General features: G+C 36.4%; 1 protein-coding gene across 3 annotated transcripts in view; it reads right to left on the bottom strand.

Moving 5' to 3' along the window:
• Positions 1-21,520, bottom strand: part of LOC107751208 (voltage-dependent L-type calcium channel subunit alpha-1D-like) — a 47,579-nt gene that overhangs the window by 3,183 nt on the left and 22,876 nt on the right. Inside the window, exons 22-36 of one of the 3 annotated variants that reach the window (XM_016566868.1) lie at positions 12,811-12,939; positions 12,176-12,241; positions 11,564-11,655; positions 11,222-11,381; positions 10,801-10,928; positions 10,612-10,708; positions 10,407-10,509; positions 9,237-9,338; positions 6,916-7,049; positions 5,434-5,550; positions 3,693-4,087; positions 1,739-1,765; positions 884-1,012; positions 658-797; positions 459-565 (exon numbers count right to left, since the gene is read on the bottom strand). In XM_016566868.1, coding sequence (XP_016422354.1) covers positions 459-565; positions 658-797; positions 884-1,012; positions 1,739-1,765; positions 3,693-4,087; positions 5,434-5,550; positions 6,916-7,049; positions 9,237-9,338; positions 10,407-10,509; positions 10,612-10,708; positions 10,801-10,928; positions 11,222-11,381; positions 11,564-11,655; positions 12,176-12,241; positions 12,811-12,939 — 1,926 coding nt within the window. The remainder of the gene's footprint in view (positions 1-458; positions 566-657; positions 798-883; positions 1,013-1,738; positions 1,766-3,692; positions 4,088-5,433; positions 5,551-6,915; positions 7,050-9,236; positions 9,339-10,406; positions 10,510-10,611; positions 10,709-10,800; positions 10,929-11,221; positions 11,382-11,563; positions 11,656-12,175; positions 12,242-12,810; positions 12,940-21,520) is intronic. The other 2 variants (XM_016566869.1, XM_016566870.1) reach the window with 2 other exon arrangements.

Below are 21,520 nucleotides of genomic sequence, written 5' to 3'. Positions count from 1 at the left end.
ACCACATAAACACATTTCATTACACCAATCAAACAAAATAATGTTCTTTTTAGCAGCATCATATGACCCCTTTAACATTAAGAAAGTGCTGTCACTTTAAGAGAACGCACTGATCCAGTGCACTGATACTGTATGTTCAGCCGACTATGTCTGCTATGATACTCACCAAGATGGGCATTTTGTCATAATTTTTGTGTGAATTTGTCCATTCAAGCACAATACTTCAAAGAGAGCTTAATATTTGTGCGCGTTCTGAGACGCGGGTTCACGCGCTTCGGATGAGCGCACACAGATCTTCTCACTGCGCGCGCGAGTTTGCATCATCTGGCTCTTTAATATTTAAACTGGCCAGGCATATATATATATATATATGTATATATATATATATAAAATATTATTTTAATAAATATTGTTTCATTATTTTTTCATTATTATATTTAAAATATACTATAAATTACCTGGTGTTGCATGAGATGTAATGGAAGAGCAGTACGCTGGTGAGGAAGATCATCTTGACTGCTCTGTCTGCGCAGACACTCAAAATTAAACGACGGTCTCCGATTACCTGTAAACGAGAGCAATTAACATCTTACCAAAACTAAACCATAAATCAGAGGGCCTGTTTCTACATTTAAAGAAAGGAACCCCAAGACTTGCCTTGCGGTGTTGGAGGAAGCAGTCTTCTCTTTGGTGACCTATGTGAATCGTGATAAAGGGGCTGCTCGTCATCCTCATAGCAGCTGTCAGGATGATGGTAACCCCGTGGCGTCTCGTATTCCTGGTCACTGTTGGGGTACCTGCACAAGGAAGTGTGATACAGTAATTAACCTTGTATGAATTTCTGTAAATTTGATTTACTTGAAATGGGCTACAATAGTTTTACCTGTCACCCGACAGCATGCTGTCGTCTTCGTAAAACTCCTCTCCACTGTAGTACTCTCCAGTGTAACGATCTTCTTCATACTCCTCTTCGCGGCGAATAGTGGGTCGTCTTCTGTCACTGCCCTGCGACCTGCATGAAGGTCAAGTGGTCAGTGAGAAGCCGTTAAGATTGTGGTCAGAACGTCAGCGAATAACCATGCACTACCATGCAGACGTACAGCTCCAGAGTGCAGTGACGTGGTTAGACCTCATTAGAAAACGAGCAAAATCTTATCAAGACAGCTGTCAGCAGTGTCATAGCCTTTGTAGCTTCTGCATATAGTCTTTACTAAATAGCTGTACAGTCTTAAGAAATCTCAGCTTAAAGATATTCTAGTTGAAGATTTCCTTGCATGGAGTCTAGATTTCTTTAGTGACTGTAAAGCATAGACGTTAGAGTAAATACTTTACATTTAACTGACATGAAGCTGTGAAAGAAATAGTCTGTTCAATGTTATACTGAGAAAAAAGTTGCATGCAGCAAGCCCCTCCTCTTTCCCTTCATCACCCAATCACAACACACAGAGACTCAAAGACGCATCCTGATTTGCTAATGCTTTACTAGATGTTCCTAGCAACTCTTTCCAGTTTTGTAGTCAATCTCTGGGTGTGTGTGTGTATAAGGCCCTGTTCCAAATAGCACTCGCAGGCCTTTGCAGACATGTTAAGTTAACTTAAAGCACCATATGGGACAGGGCTGAGGTGGAAATCCCGACGCTTTTACCCACCGAACACAGTTCTGCTTATCATTCACCATCTGTTTCTCTACAAGCATTAGTACCTGCTATATGAACATATAATACCTAATGTAACATACCTAATATACGTCTCATAGTAGCGCCTTCTGTTCCAGAAAGCAGAGAGATGGTTAAGAGAAAGCATTTCGGTTAGGAAGGAAAGAGAGAAAGGTGGAGAAAAGCAGGGGAATAGGGTAAGGGAATGGATGGACACATATATCATACAGTATATACATGATATATACATCATTTTTATATATGTGAGGCTGTTTTCACACTTGGTTTGATTGCTTTGTCCAAAGCCGAGTTGAAAAACACCGCATCCTCTGCCCCTCACATGTGTTTTTACTCAAGTGGTTTGATAAGCCCCAAAAACATGGAAAGTTTGGCTTCATTTTTTTAAGTTGGTAAAAATTGACCATGGAGGCTCTGAATATAAATGTGATTCATAGTGAGTCAGTCTTCCATCAAAACCTGTGCCACCATAAGTTCAAAGTTTGACTCTCTTTTGCTTATAAATGAACCAATTGGTTGAAAAACATAATTCTGTTTCCTCTCTGACTCCTTGGGTCAATCTGACAAGGCAAACGTCTTAGCGAATCACACAAATGTTTAATGTATAATCTTAGCTAAATTTGGCTCAGATGACCATATCAAGCCTCATTAATCTTGTCAATGTTTTTGAAATCCTTCACCCAGAAATGGCCTCATTTAAGTGATGAGACAGGAGGTAAGGCTGTATCTTGGTGACTAATTTCAAGGTGGGCAATATTACTTGTTTATCTCGTTAAAACGTCCTGAACATGTCAAATAGACTCGGGTCTGCACCAAATGCGTAAAGCAACTCACTCTCATGGAAATTTGTAACTATTTTACACTTTGGCGAATTAGTGGCTAATTCGTATTAATTTGCACGATCTCATTCGTACACTGTTGTACAATCTGCTTAAACCCCATTGACGGTTAGCTTTAGGAGTAGGGTTAGGGGTAAACCTTCATACTACATTTTTTTCTAAAAATCATACATTTCCACACAAATCACTGTGTATAAATTCAAACGGAGTCGGCACCTCATAAAATAGTTATGTTTTCTCATGAGATCGGGTTTGTGAAAACACCTTGAAGAAAACATGGTATCACCAAGGTCAGATAATGAACCAGAGTAGGTGAGAGGAGGACAGTGTGTGGGACAGAGGCCAGGTGGTTTGATTCAAAGGTGGATAAATGCCAAAAAGGAAAATAATTAAAATCTAATGATCTAAAGGTACGGTCACATTAGCAACATTTCGGCCAAATTTTGAGGGCAAAAAAGATCAGGTGTCTATTGTCAATAGTTTAGCAATGTATGAAGCCCAGCTCACACAGGAATCACAGTAAAATTAATTTCTGTTGTGAATTTGCGGGACCAACATATATTCTTTGAGAAAATTGCATGGGGAAATCACACCTATTCCAATTGAAATGTCTGGATTTCGCCTGTGAAAATTCGCCAAACAATGGTAAATGTGACCGCACCTTAAAGCTGATGATAATGCTGATGAATAATCATCTAAATGTGCATAAGTGTAAATGAATCCAGAGTTTAAAAAGGTCACTTTCTTCACCAATCTACTGAAGACGACAGATACTTAAAGGGATAGTTCACCCAAAAATGAAAATTTGATGTTTATCTGCTTACCCCCAGGGCATCCAAGATGTAGGTGATTTTGTTTCCTGGAGTTAAAAACCATAATTTGTGTTCTACTGAAGAAACAAAGTCACCTACATCTTGGATGCCCTGGGGGTAAGCAGATAAACATCAAATTTTCATTTTTGGGTGAACTATCCCTTTAAGAAGTTGCTTAGACCTTGAAAAACATCCTTCCTAAAGCAATTCCAATCAATCAAATGGAATGAAGGAATTGGTTTAAGAAGTCGGGGACATTCATGAGATTACACCGTAATCTGCTAGCATTGTCAAATCATTGAATAAATTGAAATAAATATTTCAAAATAGTAAGAGCAAGATGTTGGATGAACAAAAAAAGCATTCACCTTTGCCCGTGTGGGGTCCTGGGCTTGTCGTATTCGCCATAGTACGATCCCGGGTAACCGTTAGCGGGCATATGCTCATAGTAACAATTGTGTCCTCCGTTGGGTAGACTGGACACGTTGGCGTTGTTGAGGTTGATGTTGGTAGACTTGGGCGACTTGTTGTAGGAGTTGTGATGATGATGATGGTGATGATGGTGGTGGTGGTGGCGATGATGGTTTTGCTGCGCCATGGCATTGGCGCGACCCAGGCGCCCCACGGGCTGTTCCATGTGGGCGTAATGTGGGGGCGGCTGCACCTGCAGGGGGCGCTGTGTGGCATTTGTCTGGTGGCCGGAGCTTCTCCGGGGATCACCATTTATATGGTTGATGTGGCTGCCAAAGAGTCCTCCATTTCGCTGTGAAGAAATACTTGTGTTTGTTAGTTTAAAGAAATACGCAATGGACTTTAGTAAGGGTCGACGCCTTATTTAAGTTTGCGCAAATGAAATAAAGCCTAAAGGCCTGTTCACACCAAGAACAATAACTATCTTCCTTATTTTTCAACGCGGAAGTAAGCCGTTTTCTGTGAATGTGCGAGACTTCTGGTTCATTAGCCGCTGTAGGGAAATAACGAGAAGAATAACAACGTGCAGTAAACGGTAACATTTTATGTACTACAAACCAGTGTGTTCAGAATTAAGATAATACATTAAAATAATAAGGTAAGACACACCAGTTTGCAATATCAAGCAGCAAAACGAGCTGTTTTGTACAGCTAAAAATAACTGGAAGCGGATGAGACATGAAGCCAGACACACAAAATTTACAAATGGCCGCTCACACTCTTACGGGAAAAATAAGGTGGATAAAGACTAACTAAATAAAAACTATTATCCACACCAATAGACAATAACGTTCAGTTTATTATAATTGTGCGCAGCAGTTTTTCCTGATGCTTTAAATGCAGATTCGGAGTGGATTCTGATTGGCTGTCAATGTTTTTATTGTTCATCATCTGGAAAAAAAAACTGTTCAAAAAGTGATCCCAACAATATCGTTCCTCAGTGTCGCTATCATTATATCCATGATGTGGACTTCACTATTCTCAGTGAATTAGAACATTTATTAAAATTTGATCATTATACTTAACGTACTTAGAGACAGACGTAAAGGCAGCATACTGTCCTTTAGCTGATGCAACACACAAAAAAATTCTTTTTGCTATTAAAAAAAACTCTTTACCGCACACAACCTTTGCGAAAAATTAAATATGGCATCTTTGAACATTTATCCAATGCTAAGTCATCTGATTGCCATTTTTAATGATCTCATGGGAAAAAGAAGTTGGAAAGGAGGTAAAATGGCGTATGGTGTGAGTGAATTTCATGAACTGATTAAATCTGAACTGAATTTGAAATCAAGAGAAATGTAGATAACAGTGGATTACACTGGATTAGATATGCTACGCTAAGGCTAACGTTATTACTACAAACCTGCAATACAGATGTACCTATTGCCTAATCTTCAATAAAGTCTCTAATGTCAACCTTTTAGATTGTCAACTTGGTGAATTTATCCTCATTCAAGATCTTAATCTAAGTGTGTACGACCTTCAGGGATGGCGAACAATTAATCGCAACTCCCGTAAGGAATCGTTACCATTAAAAACAACCTTTTATTTGTACCAGGCAGTTAAAGTAAGACAATAAGGTACAGATCGATTTAAAAAGGAGAAAGGGGTCATAAAAGGTGAGTAATTTACCCTATAAATTTCTTCGTCCTCCTCTGGCATAAAGTCTACTAGCTCATCATCCTGCAGGTCACATGATATCGCACGGCGGATTTCTGGCCCAATGTCATGCAGCGTACGAAGGCCAGCCTGTAACCGTGACGACAAGATAGCTAAGGACCTGCTCTTGAATGGAAAACCCTTGAACAGCAGCGACATGTTGAAAACGGAGACCCTCACACACACATGCCACCAGGGGGCAGTTTACCAGACACATTGACACAAACAGGCTTGACGAAGACAGTTCCAGACAGGACAAATTCATGAAAGATGACAACAATCACAGTAGACAAATAGGAAAAACACACGAAAGCACTTCCTTAATTGTACACTCCTACTAATACACTTTAACTGAGATGCTAGCCTTTACTGTGACTTTCTAAAAAAGACTATATTAGCCACATATTCTATTTTGAAATATGAAACGTGTAAACCATTTCTAACATTTCAAAATTGTGAAACATTTCTTTGGTTAGCTACACTAAAAACCTCTAAACAAAGATTATGTTCGCAGAGAAATCAAACACAGTGGTGTTTGATTTATGAGGATGGAGACCAACAAAACGTCTTAAAACAATAATACATGAATTAGAACTCTGAAGTGATGGTAAACGAATACAAACACTTCAAACCACATGTATAACAGACAGAAATACATTTACAGATCACCATTATCACATTGTGGGGATCCATATTCAAGCTAAAACAACATCCAGAAACAGAGAGATACAGTTGAGGTAAAGAAGGTCTCGTGCAAAGGAAATACAGATTATTCAGTATTTTTACTATTATTATTATTATTCAGGGTGTTTGCACTGACAGTGATTTGTGTTTGACTAACACATAACATGAAAATGCACACTTGATCAAAATGTAAAGTGACCAATTACAGCAATTGCAGTATGTTCGCACATGCCATTTAGGAGCACATGTAATGTATAATAATTTAAAAATAAAAACAAATAAAATAAACACTAAAAAGGACAGAATATTTTATTTACTTATGTGACATGACTTTAGAGAACTGTAAACATTTGAATGTGTTAAATAACTGAAATATTAACTTAAAGTTCTTTACAGTAAGTAAATATTTTAGGTCAATATTATAAGGATTCGGCTGACAAAAAAAAACTTGGGAATCCTTGGGGTACATTAACATTTAATTCTATTTGATAAATATCTATTCTATTAAATAAATGATTAAAGAACAAAAATTTGTGCCAACAATATAATAATTCAACAAAGAAAAACAAATGGCTTTCTGACAAGAGATCGAGAATGACCTTCAGTGATGCAATTTCTGTCAGTGTTAACGCACAAGTCCAAAACCAACGTATATAAAACATAAGCTCGCAAATACAAATTCAAACAACATTATGACATTAAACAGCATACAACTTATTAATACACTTTAAAGAATCAACACATTTCAATCTCCAAGTACGTTTTGCTTACCTGCAGGGCGACGGCGGTGTTGTTCTGTGCTGGGTGAACGCCCACCAGGCCTTCCTCTTTGCGTTTCTTGAATTTCCTAAAGTAGTCCTGTATCAGGAAAGTGGCATAGAACTTCCCCACCGTTACCTCATCATCTGAGTGAACAGACCACACACACGGCTTCGCTGTCAGCAAGTAGTTTCAACGCACGCATACACACCTCTGCGGTGACGCACGGTGACAGACAGAAACTGACGTTAAGAGATGCTTTGTGTTATTCTACCAGCGCACTCATTGAAAGAGAAAAGCAGCTTTTTGAATTAAATGTTAAGGAACCCTTTAGAATTATCTGGATTTCTACACAAATGGCTCCTAAAATATGACCTACATTATAAACACAGATGGTCTTAATTAACAAACCACATACATAAGCAAAATATGCAGCACATCACAGAACACCAGCGTGTTTTGCTGTTTTAGTCACCTTGAACACATATGCACTACACTAGGCTGTATTTATTTGATAAAAATACAGTAAAAACAGTAATATTGTGAAATAATATTACAATTGAAAAAAAAACTGTAAGGCATTTTATTCCTGTGATGCAAAGCTGAAATTTCAGCATCATTACTCCAGTCTTTAGCATCACATGATCCTTCAGAAATCCTTCTAATATGATGATTTGCCACTCAAAAAGCATTATCATTATCAACGTTGAATCAACTGAATGCATCTATGCTAAATAAAAAAGTATTATTTTTTCAATAAATTTGTATATAAATAATTATAAATTATATACATATATAATATGCAAAACTTTAATTTAAAATGTGTTGTTTGACAAATAATACTACCTAGCCATTCATGCTAGAAATATAGATAATTACAATTAATAGTTGTTATAGGTTTACAAACTTTTATTCAAATGATGGTATTGTAAAAGCAATCAAATGTCAAAATAAACTAATTCTAAGACAAATTAATATGAGGGAAATCTGACTTAAGCTGCTAGTTGTGTTTGGGAACACAGTAGATGGATTCTAGCTGGTTTAAGCTAGTAATTTGCTGGTTATTAGCTGGTATAGACCACCTTGGACCAGCAACAAACCAGCTAGTAAAACAGCTAATGACCAACTTGGACCAACTAGAAACCTGCTATCTTATTCCAGAAAATAGCTACCAGCTTAATGTAATGTCAGTTGTAGAATATTTCATATTCACGGTTTAGCACCCATCTAATTTGAGTCACCAGACATCTGTAAACATATTAGTATTAGCATATTAGCATTAGCATAGCAACTATGAAAGAGATTACTGAAAGTTTGAGTGGAGGATGGGGGTTTGCAAAAAAACTGCATCAGCTAAGCCATCTAACTTCACTAAAATCTAGTCCTAAATGCGTAAGTTCTACTGGGAACATGCAAGCAAGCACTGAGCAATATGTATTAGCACATTAGCGTTGCATTTCTGTGGGTGCATTTGTGCATGTCTAATATACTGCTTTTACATATGCATTTTCATCATCTATGTGTATATAAAGTGTTCATCTGCATGTTGTGTTCATGAATGTGTAAGTGTGTGCGTGAGAATCATTCTGAAGCAGGGGTCTGTGTCACTTTTTTTTTTTAAACAAGCACTTTGGGGACAGATCAGGAAAGAAGAGGCAACATTAGTTCCATGCCACCACCCTAAAACAGAATTGCTTCAGAATATTCTGAAGATTTGAACTTTTACATGAACAGAAAGACAATTAATGAGGAACGGAAGCTGCGGAAAAGCTCAAGCAGATACAGGAGAGTGCGACAGCGTAGAAAAGTGAGAGAAACAGAGAGAAAGAGACACATTTTTAGAAGGACACAGCATGCCTGAGTTGCCATGCAAGCCCAAAGCTCAACACACACACATAAACACACACACACCTTCTCCAAATCCTCCCATATACTCTCACACACACACAAACACACATCATTGAGGTTCCACTGTGGACGCAGTGTGGTACCGAGCAGGAGAGGAGAGCATTCGTGACACATACGGAACAGAACAAACATCGCAGAGACCCGACCAGGAGAAACTAAGAGTAAAACAGCAGGAAAAAGCTAGTGCAACAGCTGGTGTGTGTGTGTGTGTGTGTATGAGCTAGTGTGTGACAAATGTACAATATGACAAATGTACAATATGAGTGTATATGCTACTAAACTGTGTTCAAAAATGATATTTTTGTTCTTTATCTAAATGGATGATTTAGGTGTGAGTTAAAAGACGCAGAAATATTATATGTCTATGCTCTGTTGTGAATGCGTATTCCCATTAGCAGTGACCATCTCTGAGATTTATAACTGACCACCAGCAGGGGGCACCACTTGATCCAGAAGTTTCATGCTTGTTCTCTTCCAGATCTTCTTAATCACAGCTCTGAGCTCTTCGTTCGACTGCTCTAGGTTACCTGGGATAAAACACACACATGTTATCAACACAACTACAAATGGAGTTTCTACTCAATACCGTCAACTAGGGCTGAGCATTATAGGTTAAAAAAAGGTTATTTTTAATCTTTTGATAGCTATAGTTACGCATTTGCTCTGGAACAGCTTAAAAAGGATGATTTAAGGGTGATTTCAGAGGAACCACGATTTTAATACAATGTTTACATCAAGAAATTTAGTAAAATCTATTCCACAGTCTGTTTTTCACTAAATAAATGCAAAAAAGAATAGCATTTAATGATATTATACTTACATATACCCAGATACACTACTGTTCAAAAGGGGTCAATAAGAATTTTTTGGAAAGAAAAAAAATTTCTTTTATTCAGCAAGGATGCATTTAATTGATCAAAAGTGACATTAAAGACGTTTATACTTGACAACTTTTGAAATATTTCTATTTCAAATAAGTGCTGTTCTTTTGAACTTTCTTGAAATCTTGAAAAACTGTTTCCACAAAAATATTAAGCAGCACAACTGTTTTCAACAATGATAACAATTAGAAACACCAAATCTGCATATTAGATTGATTTCTGAAGGATCATGTGACACTGAAGACTCAGTGTCAGACACAGGAATAAATTACATTTTAAACAAATACAGACATATAGACAAATACAAAATAGTTTTTTTATTTAGTTAGTTTTTAAATATTTAAATATTAAATATTTTTAAATAATATTTACATTTTGAAATATTTTTTTTACATTTATTTTTGATTAAATAAATCCAGCCTTGGTGAGCATAAGAGATATTTTTTTTTTTTAAATCTAAAAAAAAAATTATTTACTCAAAAAAAAATTTACTCACTCAAAACCCTATACTTTTGAATGGTAGTGTAACAACATAGATGACCTATTTTTACATACAGTATATTTATATTTCACTAAGACATCTTAAAACACTCAAAATGCAGAATGACATTTGTGAATGATGCAAATGAACTGTTTTGAACTAATTCATTTGAAATAAGACGTTTAAAGCGATTTGCAAACCAATACTAGCAGTTCTGCAAAGAATGCACATACCTTCCGTTTTGATCTTCAGAGCAGTTCTCACAAGAGCAAAAAGTGTTGCATTAAACATGACAGTGCCGTCACTGTTCAGAGGCATGTTCATAGCCACCAGCCTCTGGAATAGAGAAACACAGACAGACAGAAAGAGATAGAGAGGATGGGTTGAGTGTGTTTGCTAATATTCAAACACATTTTTTTGTAAATCTGTGTGCCTTACCTTGCAGGCGACTCTATGAGGACAGAGTTTCCCAAAGCCAAGTGGAGGCTGAATACGGCGCAACAACGTCACTACATCAAGATGTTTTATTCTGCCTCTGCAATACAATATGAGAGAAGCTGCTTTGAAACAATCTGTATTCTATAAAAATCACTACATAAATATAGATGACTTGACAAACATCCTTACTTGGCCTCTGGATCATACTCTGACCAAATCCTCTTAAATTCATCAAGATGATGTGGCCCCAGAATCGACCAATCACGGGTCAGATAGTCAAAGTTGTCCATGATGACAGCCACGAACAGGTTAATGATCTAAAACAAGATATTATTTAATTAGATTCACACGTACAACTTTTGAGAACAACACTGTTGATAAAAATAACCCTAAAAACAAACAAAATGAATCCTTCTGGTGCTTCAGAATGACAAAACAGGTAAAAATAAAGAGATGAAATAATGTCATTAATACATTTTTTAAATGCTAAATTATTTTGTTGGAGGTTTGAAGGTGGACAGGCAACATTATAAATAATATAATTCTAGTAATTATAATAAGTAGAATAAATCAAAAGGAAGTCTCTATTATCTAGTTAGTGTGTACGAACCAGGAAGGCGCAGAGCATGTAGAAGGTGATGAAGTAGATGATGGCAAAGTTGCTCCCGCAGGTCATCTCTTCTCCTGGATTATAGTCTGACTCCGGGTCACACAGCTTCCCTGGCATACATGCCAACATGATATCCTGCCAGGCTTCACCTGTTGCACATCTACCACCAAACAATAAAGAAATCGGAATACATCTTACACTAAACGCTTTTTTTAAACACCAAGATGAAGTGGTAGCATAAAAAAGGGGGAAAGAACAAGAGACAAATGCAAAAACATCTTTGTAAAGGTTTAAAACCCTGGCACTTTTGCCATTAACATCTTCACTGTGCCGATCACTGACCTGAAGAGCAGAAGCACAGCCTGAGGGAACGTCTGAAAGTTGTTGTTCCTGTTGATTTGTGTGTGGTCCACCATGGCAATTTTCCCAAACACCTGAAAGATGGTAAACTAAGTTGCACTGTGCTGTATTGAAAGGTGAAGTGTGTAATTTTTGCACCACGTGTCACCAAGTACACTGAATGTGGGTGCTTTGCATTTTAGTCAAGATATCAACTACACTCACTTGAATGCTATTTAGCAAAATTGTAAATTCTTTTTAATTATCATAGATAAGACCACCATAAAAACATAAGCGAAAGCATCAAAAATGACAATAAAAACAATACAATAAAAAACCCTGAAAGATTTTCTATGCATATCATTTCCGGATTGCACAATACTCATTTTTTGGTGGCTGTGGTTGCCATTGATATTTCAAAATTGTTTTGCTTTAAATTTTGCTGTATTTTGGAAAAATTTACATTAATTTGTCAGAAGTCAAACAATAAAACAAAAACAAAAAATCTGTTCTGCAGTTGCATTTCTCACAATTCATGTCATGAATCATGTCATGAATTGTGTTTCTCACATTTCATGATGTATGCAAAAAAATACAACTTATTATGAAACTAACCTGCATGCCAATGACAGCATAGATGAAGAAGAGCATGGCTATTAGCAAAGCGACATACGGCAGGGCCTGAGAAAAGACCATAAAATATATATTACTATGGTATGTACAATAATATTTATAAATAATAATATTTTAGCACTAAGCTTTAAATTTCCTAAAATAAAATAAAATAAAATATTGTGCTGGGGTCAAATTAACCCAAAAAGAGTCTATAGATAAAATACAACTTTCTAATAAAATGCATAACTGTACATTCACACGGGCTTCAGCGTCAATGCTTGTCGGAGGGCGTGTCTGCTTGGTGCAGATGCGACTGTCATAGTGACAACAGCCAGTCACATTACGTTTCCCGTGTTCCATGAATGTGATTGGCTAACATCTGCAGTAGAATTTTTTTGCATAGGCGATCTGATTGGCTAACGCCTGGGTTGGTGCTTGAAAAATTTTCAACTTCTGCCACAAGCAACGCCAGTGATGTGACGCAACGGACCCACAATTCAGTTCGGCAAACACATGACGTTACACATTTAAAGTAAATGAGAAGCGTTAATGCAGACGCCCCGTGTGATTGAACCGTAACTGCTAGAAAGCTTTAATATTATCTGTTAGTTCATTAAGTCAGAATAACATCTGACCTGGAAGGACTTGATGAAGGTCCAGAGAAGGGTTCGAATGCCCTCCCCCCTGCTCAGTAGCTTGACCAATCGCATCACTCGGAAAAGACGGAAGAAGGTGATTGAAATGCGAGCGCTGTCTTCAGTGTTCTGTGGGGGTAGAGTCAGCATTAGTGAACCAATCAGGAGAAAGATAAAACACAGGGCATCTGGCTGTATTAAAGCAGTCTGACCAGCAGAGAGAAGCACAATATAATTTCAAAGCACATGGTGTGTTGGAACTTGTAAATTAAAAAAAAATGCACATTTTGAATTTAGAACTTTAATGCGTATTAAAAGAACATATAGGCTGGTTTGACTGATCCAGAAACACTACCAGAGACCCTGTGTTTCACGCATATCCTAAAGAGAAAAGGAAGGGGGTAGAGAGGTTCATGCTGGGTAAAAATACAATAAAACAAACAAAAAAAACAAACCTTGCCATACTTGACTGCACGCATCAGCACAAGCATGGCACTCTTGACCCAGAGTTACTTCATGCCAACTTACAGTGGGCCCCCAAACCTCACGGGTGAAAGGTCAGTTTGAGGTCACAACCTTACCTGACCCGATCCGACCTAATCTGACCTGACTTCAGGGGCCCCTTAACCATGCAGCAGTGTCAGCGCTACAAACGTGAGGGGCCGACGACCCCACACACACACATACACACTCACACAGTTTGTCACGTTTGGGTGACACTCCCCTAATTGACAAAATAGTCAAAGGATGTAAAACCAAAGCAAAATCTTGACAAACAAAGCAAACGAAGAAAAAGCAAACATAAATATAAAGCCAAAACTCAACAAATCGAAGTCAGGGTGGGTTAAGATGAAAGGAAACAATGTTTAATCAAGATTTCAGAACTCAAACGGAAACCTGAAAAGGAATGCAGACTGTAAAACTGGGCTAAAAGCCCAAGAGGGGCAGAATTTCTTACCCCCGTCTCATCCACCTGAGGTGCCTCTGTGGGCTTTAAAATCAAAGACCTGAATTAATCACTCACACATAACGTTTGCACAGCCACTTACGCTTTAAAATGCATTCACAACATTCACCGGCACTCATAATACCACAAACTCTATAATAACATTTCTAACCAGAACAGCAAACCTGCTCAAACAACCTCAAGAATAGACAATCTTTCATTCAAAACTGCTTATAAGGACTGAAAAATGACCAGTGACAAACAGAACTAGATTCACATAAGGGGCTTATATAACATTCAACCTTATTTCTATCTCGTAGATTACATAAGCAGCTGCAGACAGCATCCGACATATAGTACAGCGCACACACACAAACAGGACAGTGAGGAACGCTTGCGCACACTTATGCAACGATTACAGCTTTGTAAACAAGAGCGTATCCAAAAAAAAAAAACACTAAGCAACAGCAAAAGACACAAGTATTACAAACCCACAATGCCACATTATGAAATTTACATTCCTCTATATTCAGTGTCTACATTGAGAAACAGTGTCAACCCTGTGATGCAAATTACATCTGCATTATAAATAGATGAACGCTATAATGTTTCTGTGTTGTACAATTAAATCGAATTATTTACCATACAGAATATTTAGTGAATTAATCATAACAATTAACTAGCAACCAATACCACACAGTCAAAACATATCTGGTTTTGTAATAATTAACAACACTTATGCACAGAATATGCTTCTGAAATGTCCTGTCATAATCATTTCATTAGATAAATGTGTCCACCAATGACCACTGCTGATGTAATGTATTTTTGCTCAATTGAACAGCTTTAAATTTAGCATTGTTATTGCAAAGATTAACATGTTTTCACATGCACACAAAATAAACTCTGTCAAAGCATTTGGCTTTGAGAACAGATCAGTTCTTGACTCTGAAAGATCAAAAAACACATTCATCAACATTAAAACACTCACACAGTGGGCAGAAAAATCAGCATGTAATCAGAAAAAAAGATGAATCCTTCATCTGTGCAGAAAGACTACAGACAGTTATGGCTTCAGTCACACAGCCTGACATCCCTCATCATTAAACTATTGACATTTGCATGAGAAGCAGAAATTATAAGATGCAGTTTTTGGCTGTAGCATTAATGGTGCATGCGTTAAGCAGTCAGGCACATGTGCACACGCTAACACACATACAATGTCTTTCTCGAACGCGCTCTCGCCATAACAGCAACACAAGACTTGAAGGAGCTCAGTATACCAGCAGCACCGCAGCATCTCCATGCATGTGCCCTGCAAAAGAGACACCACCCGAGGGCACTCTAACAGTCCAATGCAAGAGAGAAAGAGAGAAAGAAAGTAAGAATTCGAAGAAGGAACGCAGAAAGGAAGGAAAAAACTAAATAAAGATGGCAGGAAAGAAAAAAGGAGGGAGGGAAAAGGAAGGAGGGATTGAGATTAAGCAAAATTAAGCAAGGAAGCAAGGAAGGAAAGCATGAACCAAGAGAAACAAGAAATTAAAGGAGTTCTATTATGCTCTTTTACAAAGTCTTGATTTTGTTTTGGATTCGTCTGCCTTGGGAAAGCTAGCGTGTCTCCGACATAGTGATAACACTCGTTGCCTTCTCTAGTGTAGCTCAACCAGGTCTCGTCCCATTCGTCAATCTTTGTGATATCACAAATCCCGGAAAATGTGCGTTGTAGTCCAAACGAGTCGTTCGTTGTAGTTTTTGAAAAGTGTTGTTTGTTAAATAAAATATCTCCTTTTGAAGTGGACTTTGAGCTTTGTAACTTTGCAGATCTTTTTTATGCTCAAACAGCAACATTACAGACCAACTAAAGTTGAAAAAGTGAAAAAGCATAATAGGACCCCTTTAAAGAAAAATAAGGGAAAAAATAAGCAAGAAAGGATGGATAAGTGGCACAAAAGAGGAAGGAAGGTAAGAAAGCAGAACTGAGGAATGAAGGAAAGAAAAAGGAAGGAACTTAAGGAAAAGTGAGAGAAAGAAAAGAAGAATGAAAGAAGGAAAGCAGAAATGAAAGAAAAAAGTTTAAAGGAAGGAAGGAAGGAAGGAAAAGTGAGCAGTAATGGAGGTCATGCAGCCTGTCTGACATCTACACACCTGCTCTACTCAAACTCTCTCCTCTGAGGAAGACAGAACAGAGAGACAGTCACTCAGCAGACACACAGACTACAGATAGATATGTAAAGATAAACTGCATCTTGTAACACTGAACAGCCATTGTTAATGTGATGTCATAATGAGCCTGTGCTGCCCTTCACATCTGATCAGAGAACAGAACTCAATAGCAGCTTCTGTGAGCAAGAATGCCACAGCAAACAGTGGGATTACATTTAAACACACCAACCAAGTGCTCTTCTCCAGCACTGTAAAATGATGATATATATGCTTATGCCAAATCAGATTTTGGATTTCACTTTAATGGGGTGTACTTTGTGATGTCATGTTTAAAAAATTCCTGATGAAGGTCATCCGACCGAAACGTAGTCAATAAATATTTTGATATTTTTTGCATAGTGCGTGGGATTTGTTTTTTGCTTTTTAGGATGTCACTTTAAGAAATCTTTTAAAATGCCAAATTTATTTATAATTACCAATCAGAACAGTAAATTTTATTCTATCTATCTATCTATCTATCTGTGAGTAAAATGCTGCATAAGATGATACAAACACACAGTATTGTAACTTTTTTCTTGCAATACTTTAACAAAAATGTCTTATTTCTGAGTGATTCAATTTTCTGTAGAGTTTGGACTTATTACATGATGATGATGATAATTTGAAAAAAAGAAAAAAAACTGTGATATGGTTTAAACAATAATAAATGTATTTTTATTACACTTGTTAAATTACTTAATAATAATAATAATAATAATAATATATAACTTTTTTTTTAATGCTCACACACAATTCAGTTTTGAGTCAGAGCCTGTGAGAATACATTCAGGGTTGAATCAGGTTCAGGTGTGATTCAGACTTCACTAATTCAAGGCTTGGAAATCTTAATTAAGAATTTTATGAAAAAAAAAACAAAAAAAAAACGGAAATAGATTTCCAGAACCCAGACTACTGACAACTTGGGTGGTCACTGTTGAGCTCTATTCACGTGATTCTACCTGTGTTCTTCTTCCTTTTTTGTGAACATCTCTGTACACTAGAATGCTACTGCTTTGTTTGCCAGTGATTGGACGCTCAGCTTTGATATTTTGATTACTCGTTATTTAAATCAGCTCTGAGCTCCAGGGCCATTCTGTCTGGAGGTGAACAGGAAGTGCTGAAAGAGAGGAAGTTTAAACTTCAAACAGACTGCACCGCTTGGGCACTGACCGGAGGAGAATGGAGCGGGTGGCCGAGCGCCATCTGCAGAAAATGAAGCTAATGTTAGCAGCTACATATCCCAGCATGCAACAGGGGATGGGCAAACCAGTCACTCCAACCACCGCAACATTGGGTGAAAGTCACACATACCCCTGAGTGGGGAGTGATGAGTATAGATATGAGCATGATAGATCCGACAGCAAAACGCATCTGTGTAGAAACGTGCTGTCTTTGATCTAATGCTTTATATCTATAATTGCAGAAAGCCACTAAAACAATTAGTGATAAAATGAGTTTCACAAGGCTTTTAAATGATGGAATGATTATTCTACAAGGAGAGGAACCAATTCTAGGGAAAGTTCACCCAAAAATGAAAATTCTGTCATTTTTTTACCACCCTCATGTCGTTTCAAACCTGATTGTTTTGAAGAATTTCCTGGCCATTCTTTGCAATATCATGAAACTGAATGACAACCAGGACTGTGAAACTCCTAAATGACTAAAAAGCACCATAAATGTGTCCTAAAAGTGGTCCATATGACTTTTTTTTAGGTCTTCTTAAACATGCATTAACTTTAAGCTGTTATTCACTGAAAATCTTGAATCCTTGGATTCATGTGAAACACAAACATGTGAATTCACAAAACAAGTCTAAATGATTCATTCACAAATCACAGTGATCCATTTCTCAACTCACTGATCTCACTCGAAGATCTAGTTAAGAGGTGAATGATCAACTACATTTAATTAAGTTTCTCACCCAAAGCTATTATACGATGTCCAGAAGACATCTTTATGGAGCTTTTCCATTCATTTTCTGTCCATTGTAATTGAATGGAAAAAGAAGGACCAATACATTACTCAAAATTTCAGGTTATACAAGTTTAGAACAACATAAGCATGAGTAAATGATGACAATTTTTGGGTGACTATCCCTTTAAAGTTCTTCTAAAACAGATTGCAAGAATTTAGTCTGATAAACTTGACAGAAGACCTTGTGAAACCTCTTGATTGTTTTATCACCACTGAAAAGCACAAAGACAGCAGCAAACAAAGAAATAGAGGAGAACAGACAAAAAAGAAACAAAGACACATACAGAGACAAGACACAGTCACTGTCTAACTCTCTCTCACACACAAACATCTACCAACTCCCATTAATACATATCACACGTCCATATTCAAACAGTACAAGGACACCAGACTCCACAAATACAACACATCCAATGAAAATGGCCACAATACAACACCTATAGGGACATATACAATACACACATATATACATTTATATATGGACGCTGGGACATGAGAAACACCAGAAAAATAGCTCTGTAGCTCAGACAGCAGAGTGACAGCCATGTGAGATGAGACTCAAAACTAATATACTGTACATGTGTGCATATTCCCTATGTTATATGTCTGAAACTGGACAGTATTTGTGAGATACAGGATTTTAAGTAGCACCACCCAAGACATCACACACTGAAATGCAACCATTGCTCTTAAAAGAACACCATCACTTCCCAGCACCACCCTCTTCATGCCCAACATTAAAACATTTCCGTCATTATTAAAAGCATTTCCAAACACAAAAATTATTTTTTAGGCTACATAACTTCTTGCTCACATTTTAAAATAAAATAAATAAATACAATTATTTATATAAATGTGGTATATATTATATAATGTATTAAATAATTATTAAATCATAATTATTAATATTATAAAACAAATATAATATAGAGTGATGTAATTGTTAAACTATTAAAAAGTTTTCTATAATTGAAATAAATAAAATTAAATTAAAATTGGCAATGGTACCTTGGCAACTAATAAAAAAAGAAAGTTGAAGTTGAAGTATTAGAAATACTGAAACTGAAATTAAAGCTAAATAGAAATAAAAATGACTAATGATAAAATGATAACATATAACAAAATGACTAAAACTAAAATGAAAACAGACCATCTAAATTAAATTGAAAAGCTAATTCAAAATGTCACTATTAATTATTATTATTATTAAAACAGTATAATAAAACTCCACTAGAATCTGTATGAGCAGATAATTAGAGTGCTGAAGTTTCCACATCAACTATTGTTTGTTGCTGAACATGTTAAGTGTGATGCCAAAAAGTGGTGGTCCGTTCCTTTAACAAGTCATCAACCTTCCTGCCCACAAAAACTAATCATTCAAGCTGATTTGACTTGTAATCAGTAAAGCCAAGGCGGTGAGAGCTTTACTTCATTACACAAAATCAGCAAGGCACAAATATGTTCTTTTTTTTCTGAACTGATCTTGATGACAACTCTTAAACCAGCACAAAATTGTCAAACGTTTGATGAGGACATTTTTGTCCTCTCAGCACTTCAGGAATAAAGTCATGATGAAGCAGAACACAAGCAAACAGGAGAACACCTTGCATACTTGCCTCTACAAGTTTCTATGGAGACAGAATGGAAGAACAAGCGTTAGACAAACCAGCTGATGGATTTCTGCAGTTCTCACTGCATTTACACACATTTGAACGAGAGACCACGGATTGATGGTCAACACAAATACACAACAACAAGTACAAGATTTTGGTCATTTTCTCAGCAGCAGAGTTTTCAGGGGTTACAAGACGTCGTTTTATTTCAGATAAGCAGGGGAAACAGAAAGCGTGACTGTTAATGTTATTAAGGTTAGTTGTACGACCTCAATTCACATCACAAATAACTCATCCAGACAACATCTAGAGAAACCTCGCAAAAAAACATCAGTGCCATTACAGGAAATGAAACTGACTGGGAAAATATTTTTGTAGCTGTTAGGCTTTTGACAATTTTTCCTGTCATGCAACATTAATACTTTTGCATATTTCTGGTATATGCAGTTCATAGTAATATTAATACTTTACATTGCAAATATAATTTTGAAATGACATCAATATGTGTCAGTAAGATTTTAAGATGCATTAAATCGATCAAAAGTGACAGTAAAGACCTTTATAATGTTACAAAAGATTTCTATTTCAAATAAATGTTGCTCTTTTGAACTTTTTTACTGATCAAAGAATCCTGAAAAAAAAAGCTATTATACGATGTCCAGAAGACATCTTTATGGAGCTTTTCCATTCATTTTCTGTCCATTGTAATTGAATGGAAAAAGAAGGACCAATACATTACTCAAAATTTCAGGTTATACAAGTTTAGAACAACATAAGCATGAGTAAATGATGACAATTTTTGGGTGACTATCCCTTTAAAGTTCTTCTAAAACAGATTGCAAGAATTTAGTCTGATAAACTTGACAGAAGACCTTGTGAAACCTCTTGATTGTTTTATCACCACTGAAAAGCACAAAGACAGCAGCAAACAAAGAAATAGAGGAGAACAGACAAAAAAGAAACAAAGACACATACAGAGACAAGACACAGTCACTGTCTAACTCTCTCTCACACACAAACATCTACCAACTCCCATTAATACATATCACACGTCCATATTCAAACAGTACAAGGACACCAGACTCCACAAATACAACACATCCAATGAAAATGGCCACAATACAACACCTATAGGGACATATACAATACACACATATATACATTTATATATGGACGCTGGGACATGAGAAACACCAGAAAAATAGCTCTGTAGCTCAGACAGCAGAGTGACAGCCATGTGAGATGAGACTCAAAACTAATATACTGTACATGTGTGCATATTCCCTATGTTATATGTCTGAAACTGGACAGTATTTGTGAGATACAGGATTTTAAGTAGCACCACCCAAGACATCACACACTGAAACTCAACCATTGCTCTTAAAAGAACGCCATCACTTCCCAGCACCACCCTCTTCATGCCCAACATTAAAACATTTCCGTCATTATTAAAAGCATTTCCAAACACAAAAATTATTTTTTAGGCTACATAACTTCTTGCTCACATTTTAAAATAAAATAAATAAATACAATTATTTATATAAATGTGGTATATATTATATAATGTATTAAATAATTATTAAATCATAATTATTAATATTATAAAACAAATATAATATAGAGTGATGTAATTGTTAAACTATTAAAAAGTTTTCTATAATTGAAATAAATAAAATAAAATAAAAATTGGCAATGGTACCTTGGCGTCAGTAAGATTTTAAGATGCATTAAATCGATCAAAAGTGACAGTAAAGACCTTTATAATGTTACAAAAGATTTCTATTTCAAATAAATGTTGCTCTTTTGAACTTTTTTACTGATCAAAGAATCCTGAAAAAAACTGTATCATGGTTTCCACAAAAAAGAAAAAAAAAATCTAAATTGATAATAAGAGCAGCAAATCAGTAATCTGCTGAAAATTCAGCTTTACCATAATAGGAATAAATTATTAAATGTATTTATATTATATTATATT

This window comes from Sinocyclocheilus rhinocerous, unplaced genomic scaffold, assembly GCF_001515625.1.
Source record: "Sinocyclocheilus rhinocerous isolate Xijiao unplaced genomic scaffold, SAMN03320098_v1.1 scaffold362, whole genome shotgun sequence".
Lineage (NCBI taxonomy): Eukaryota > Metazoa > Chordata > Actinopteri > Cypriniformes > Cyprinidae > Sinocyclocheilus > Sinocyclocheilus rhinocerous.
The sequence above is the reverse complement of the archived record's forward strand: the minus strand, read 5'-3'. Positions and strand labels throughout refer to the sequence as shown.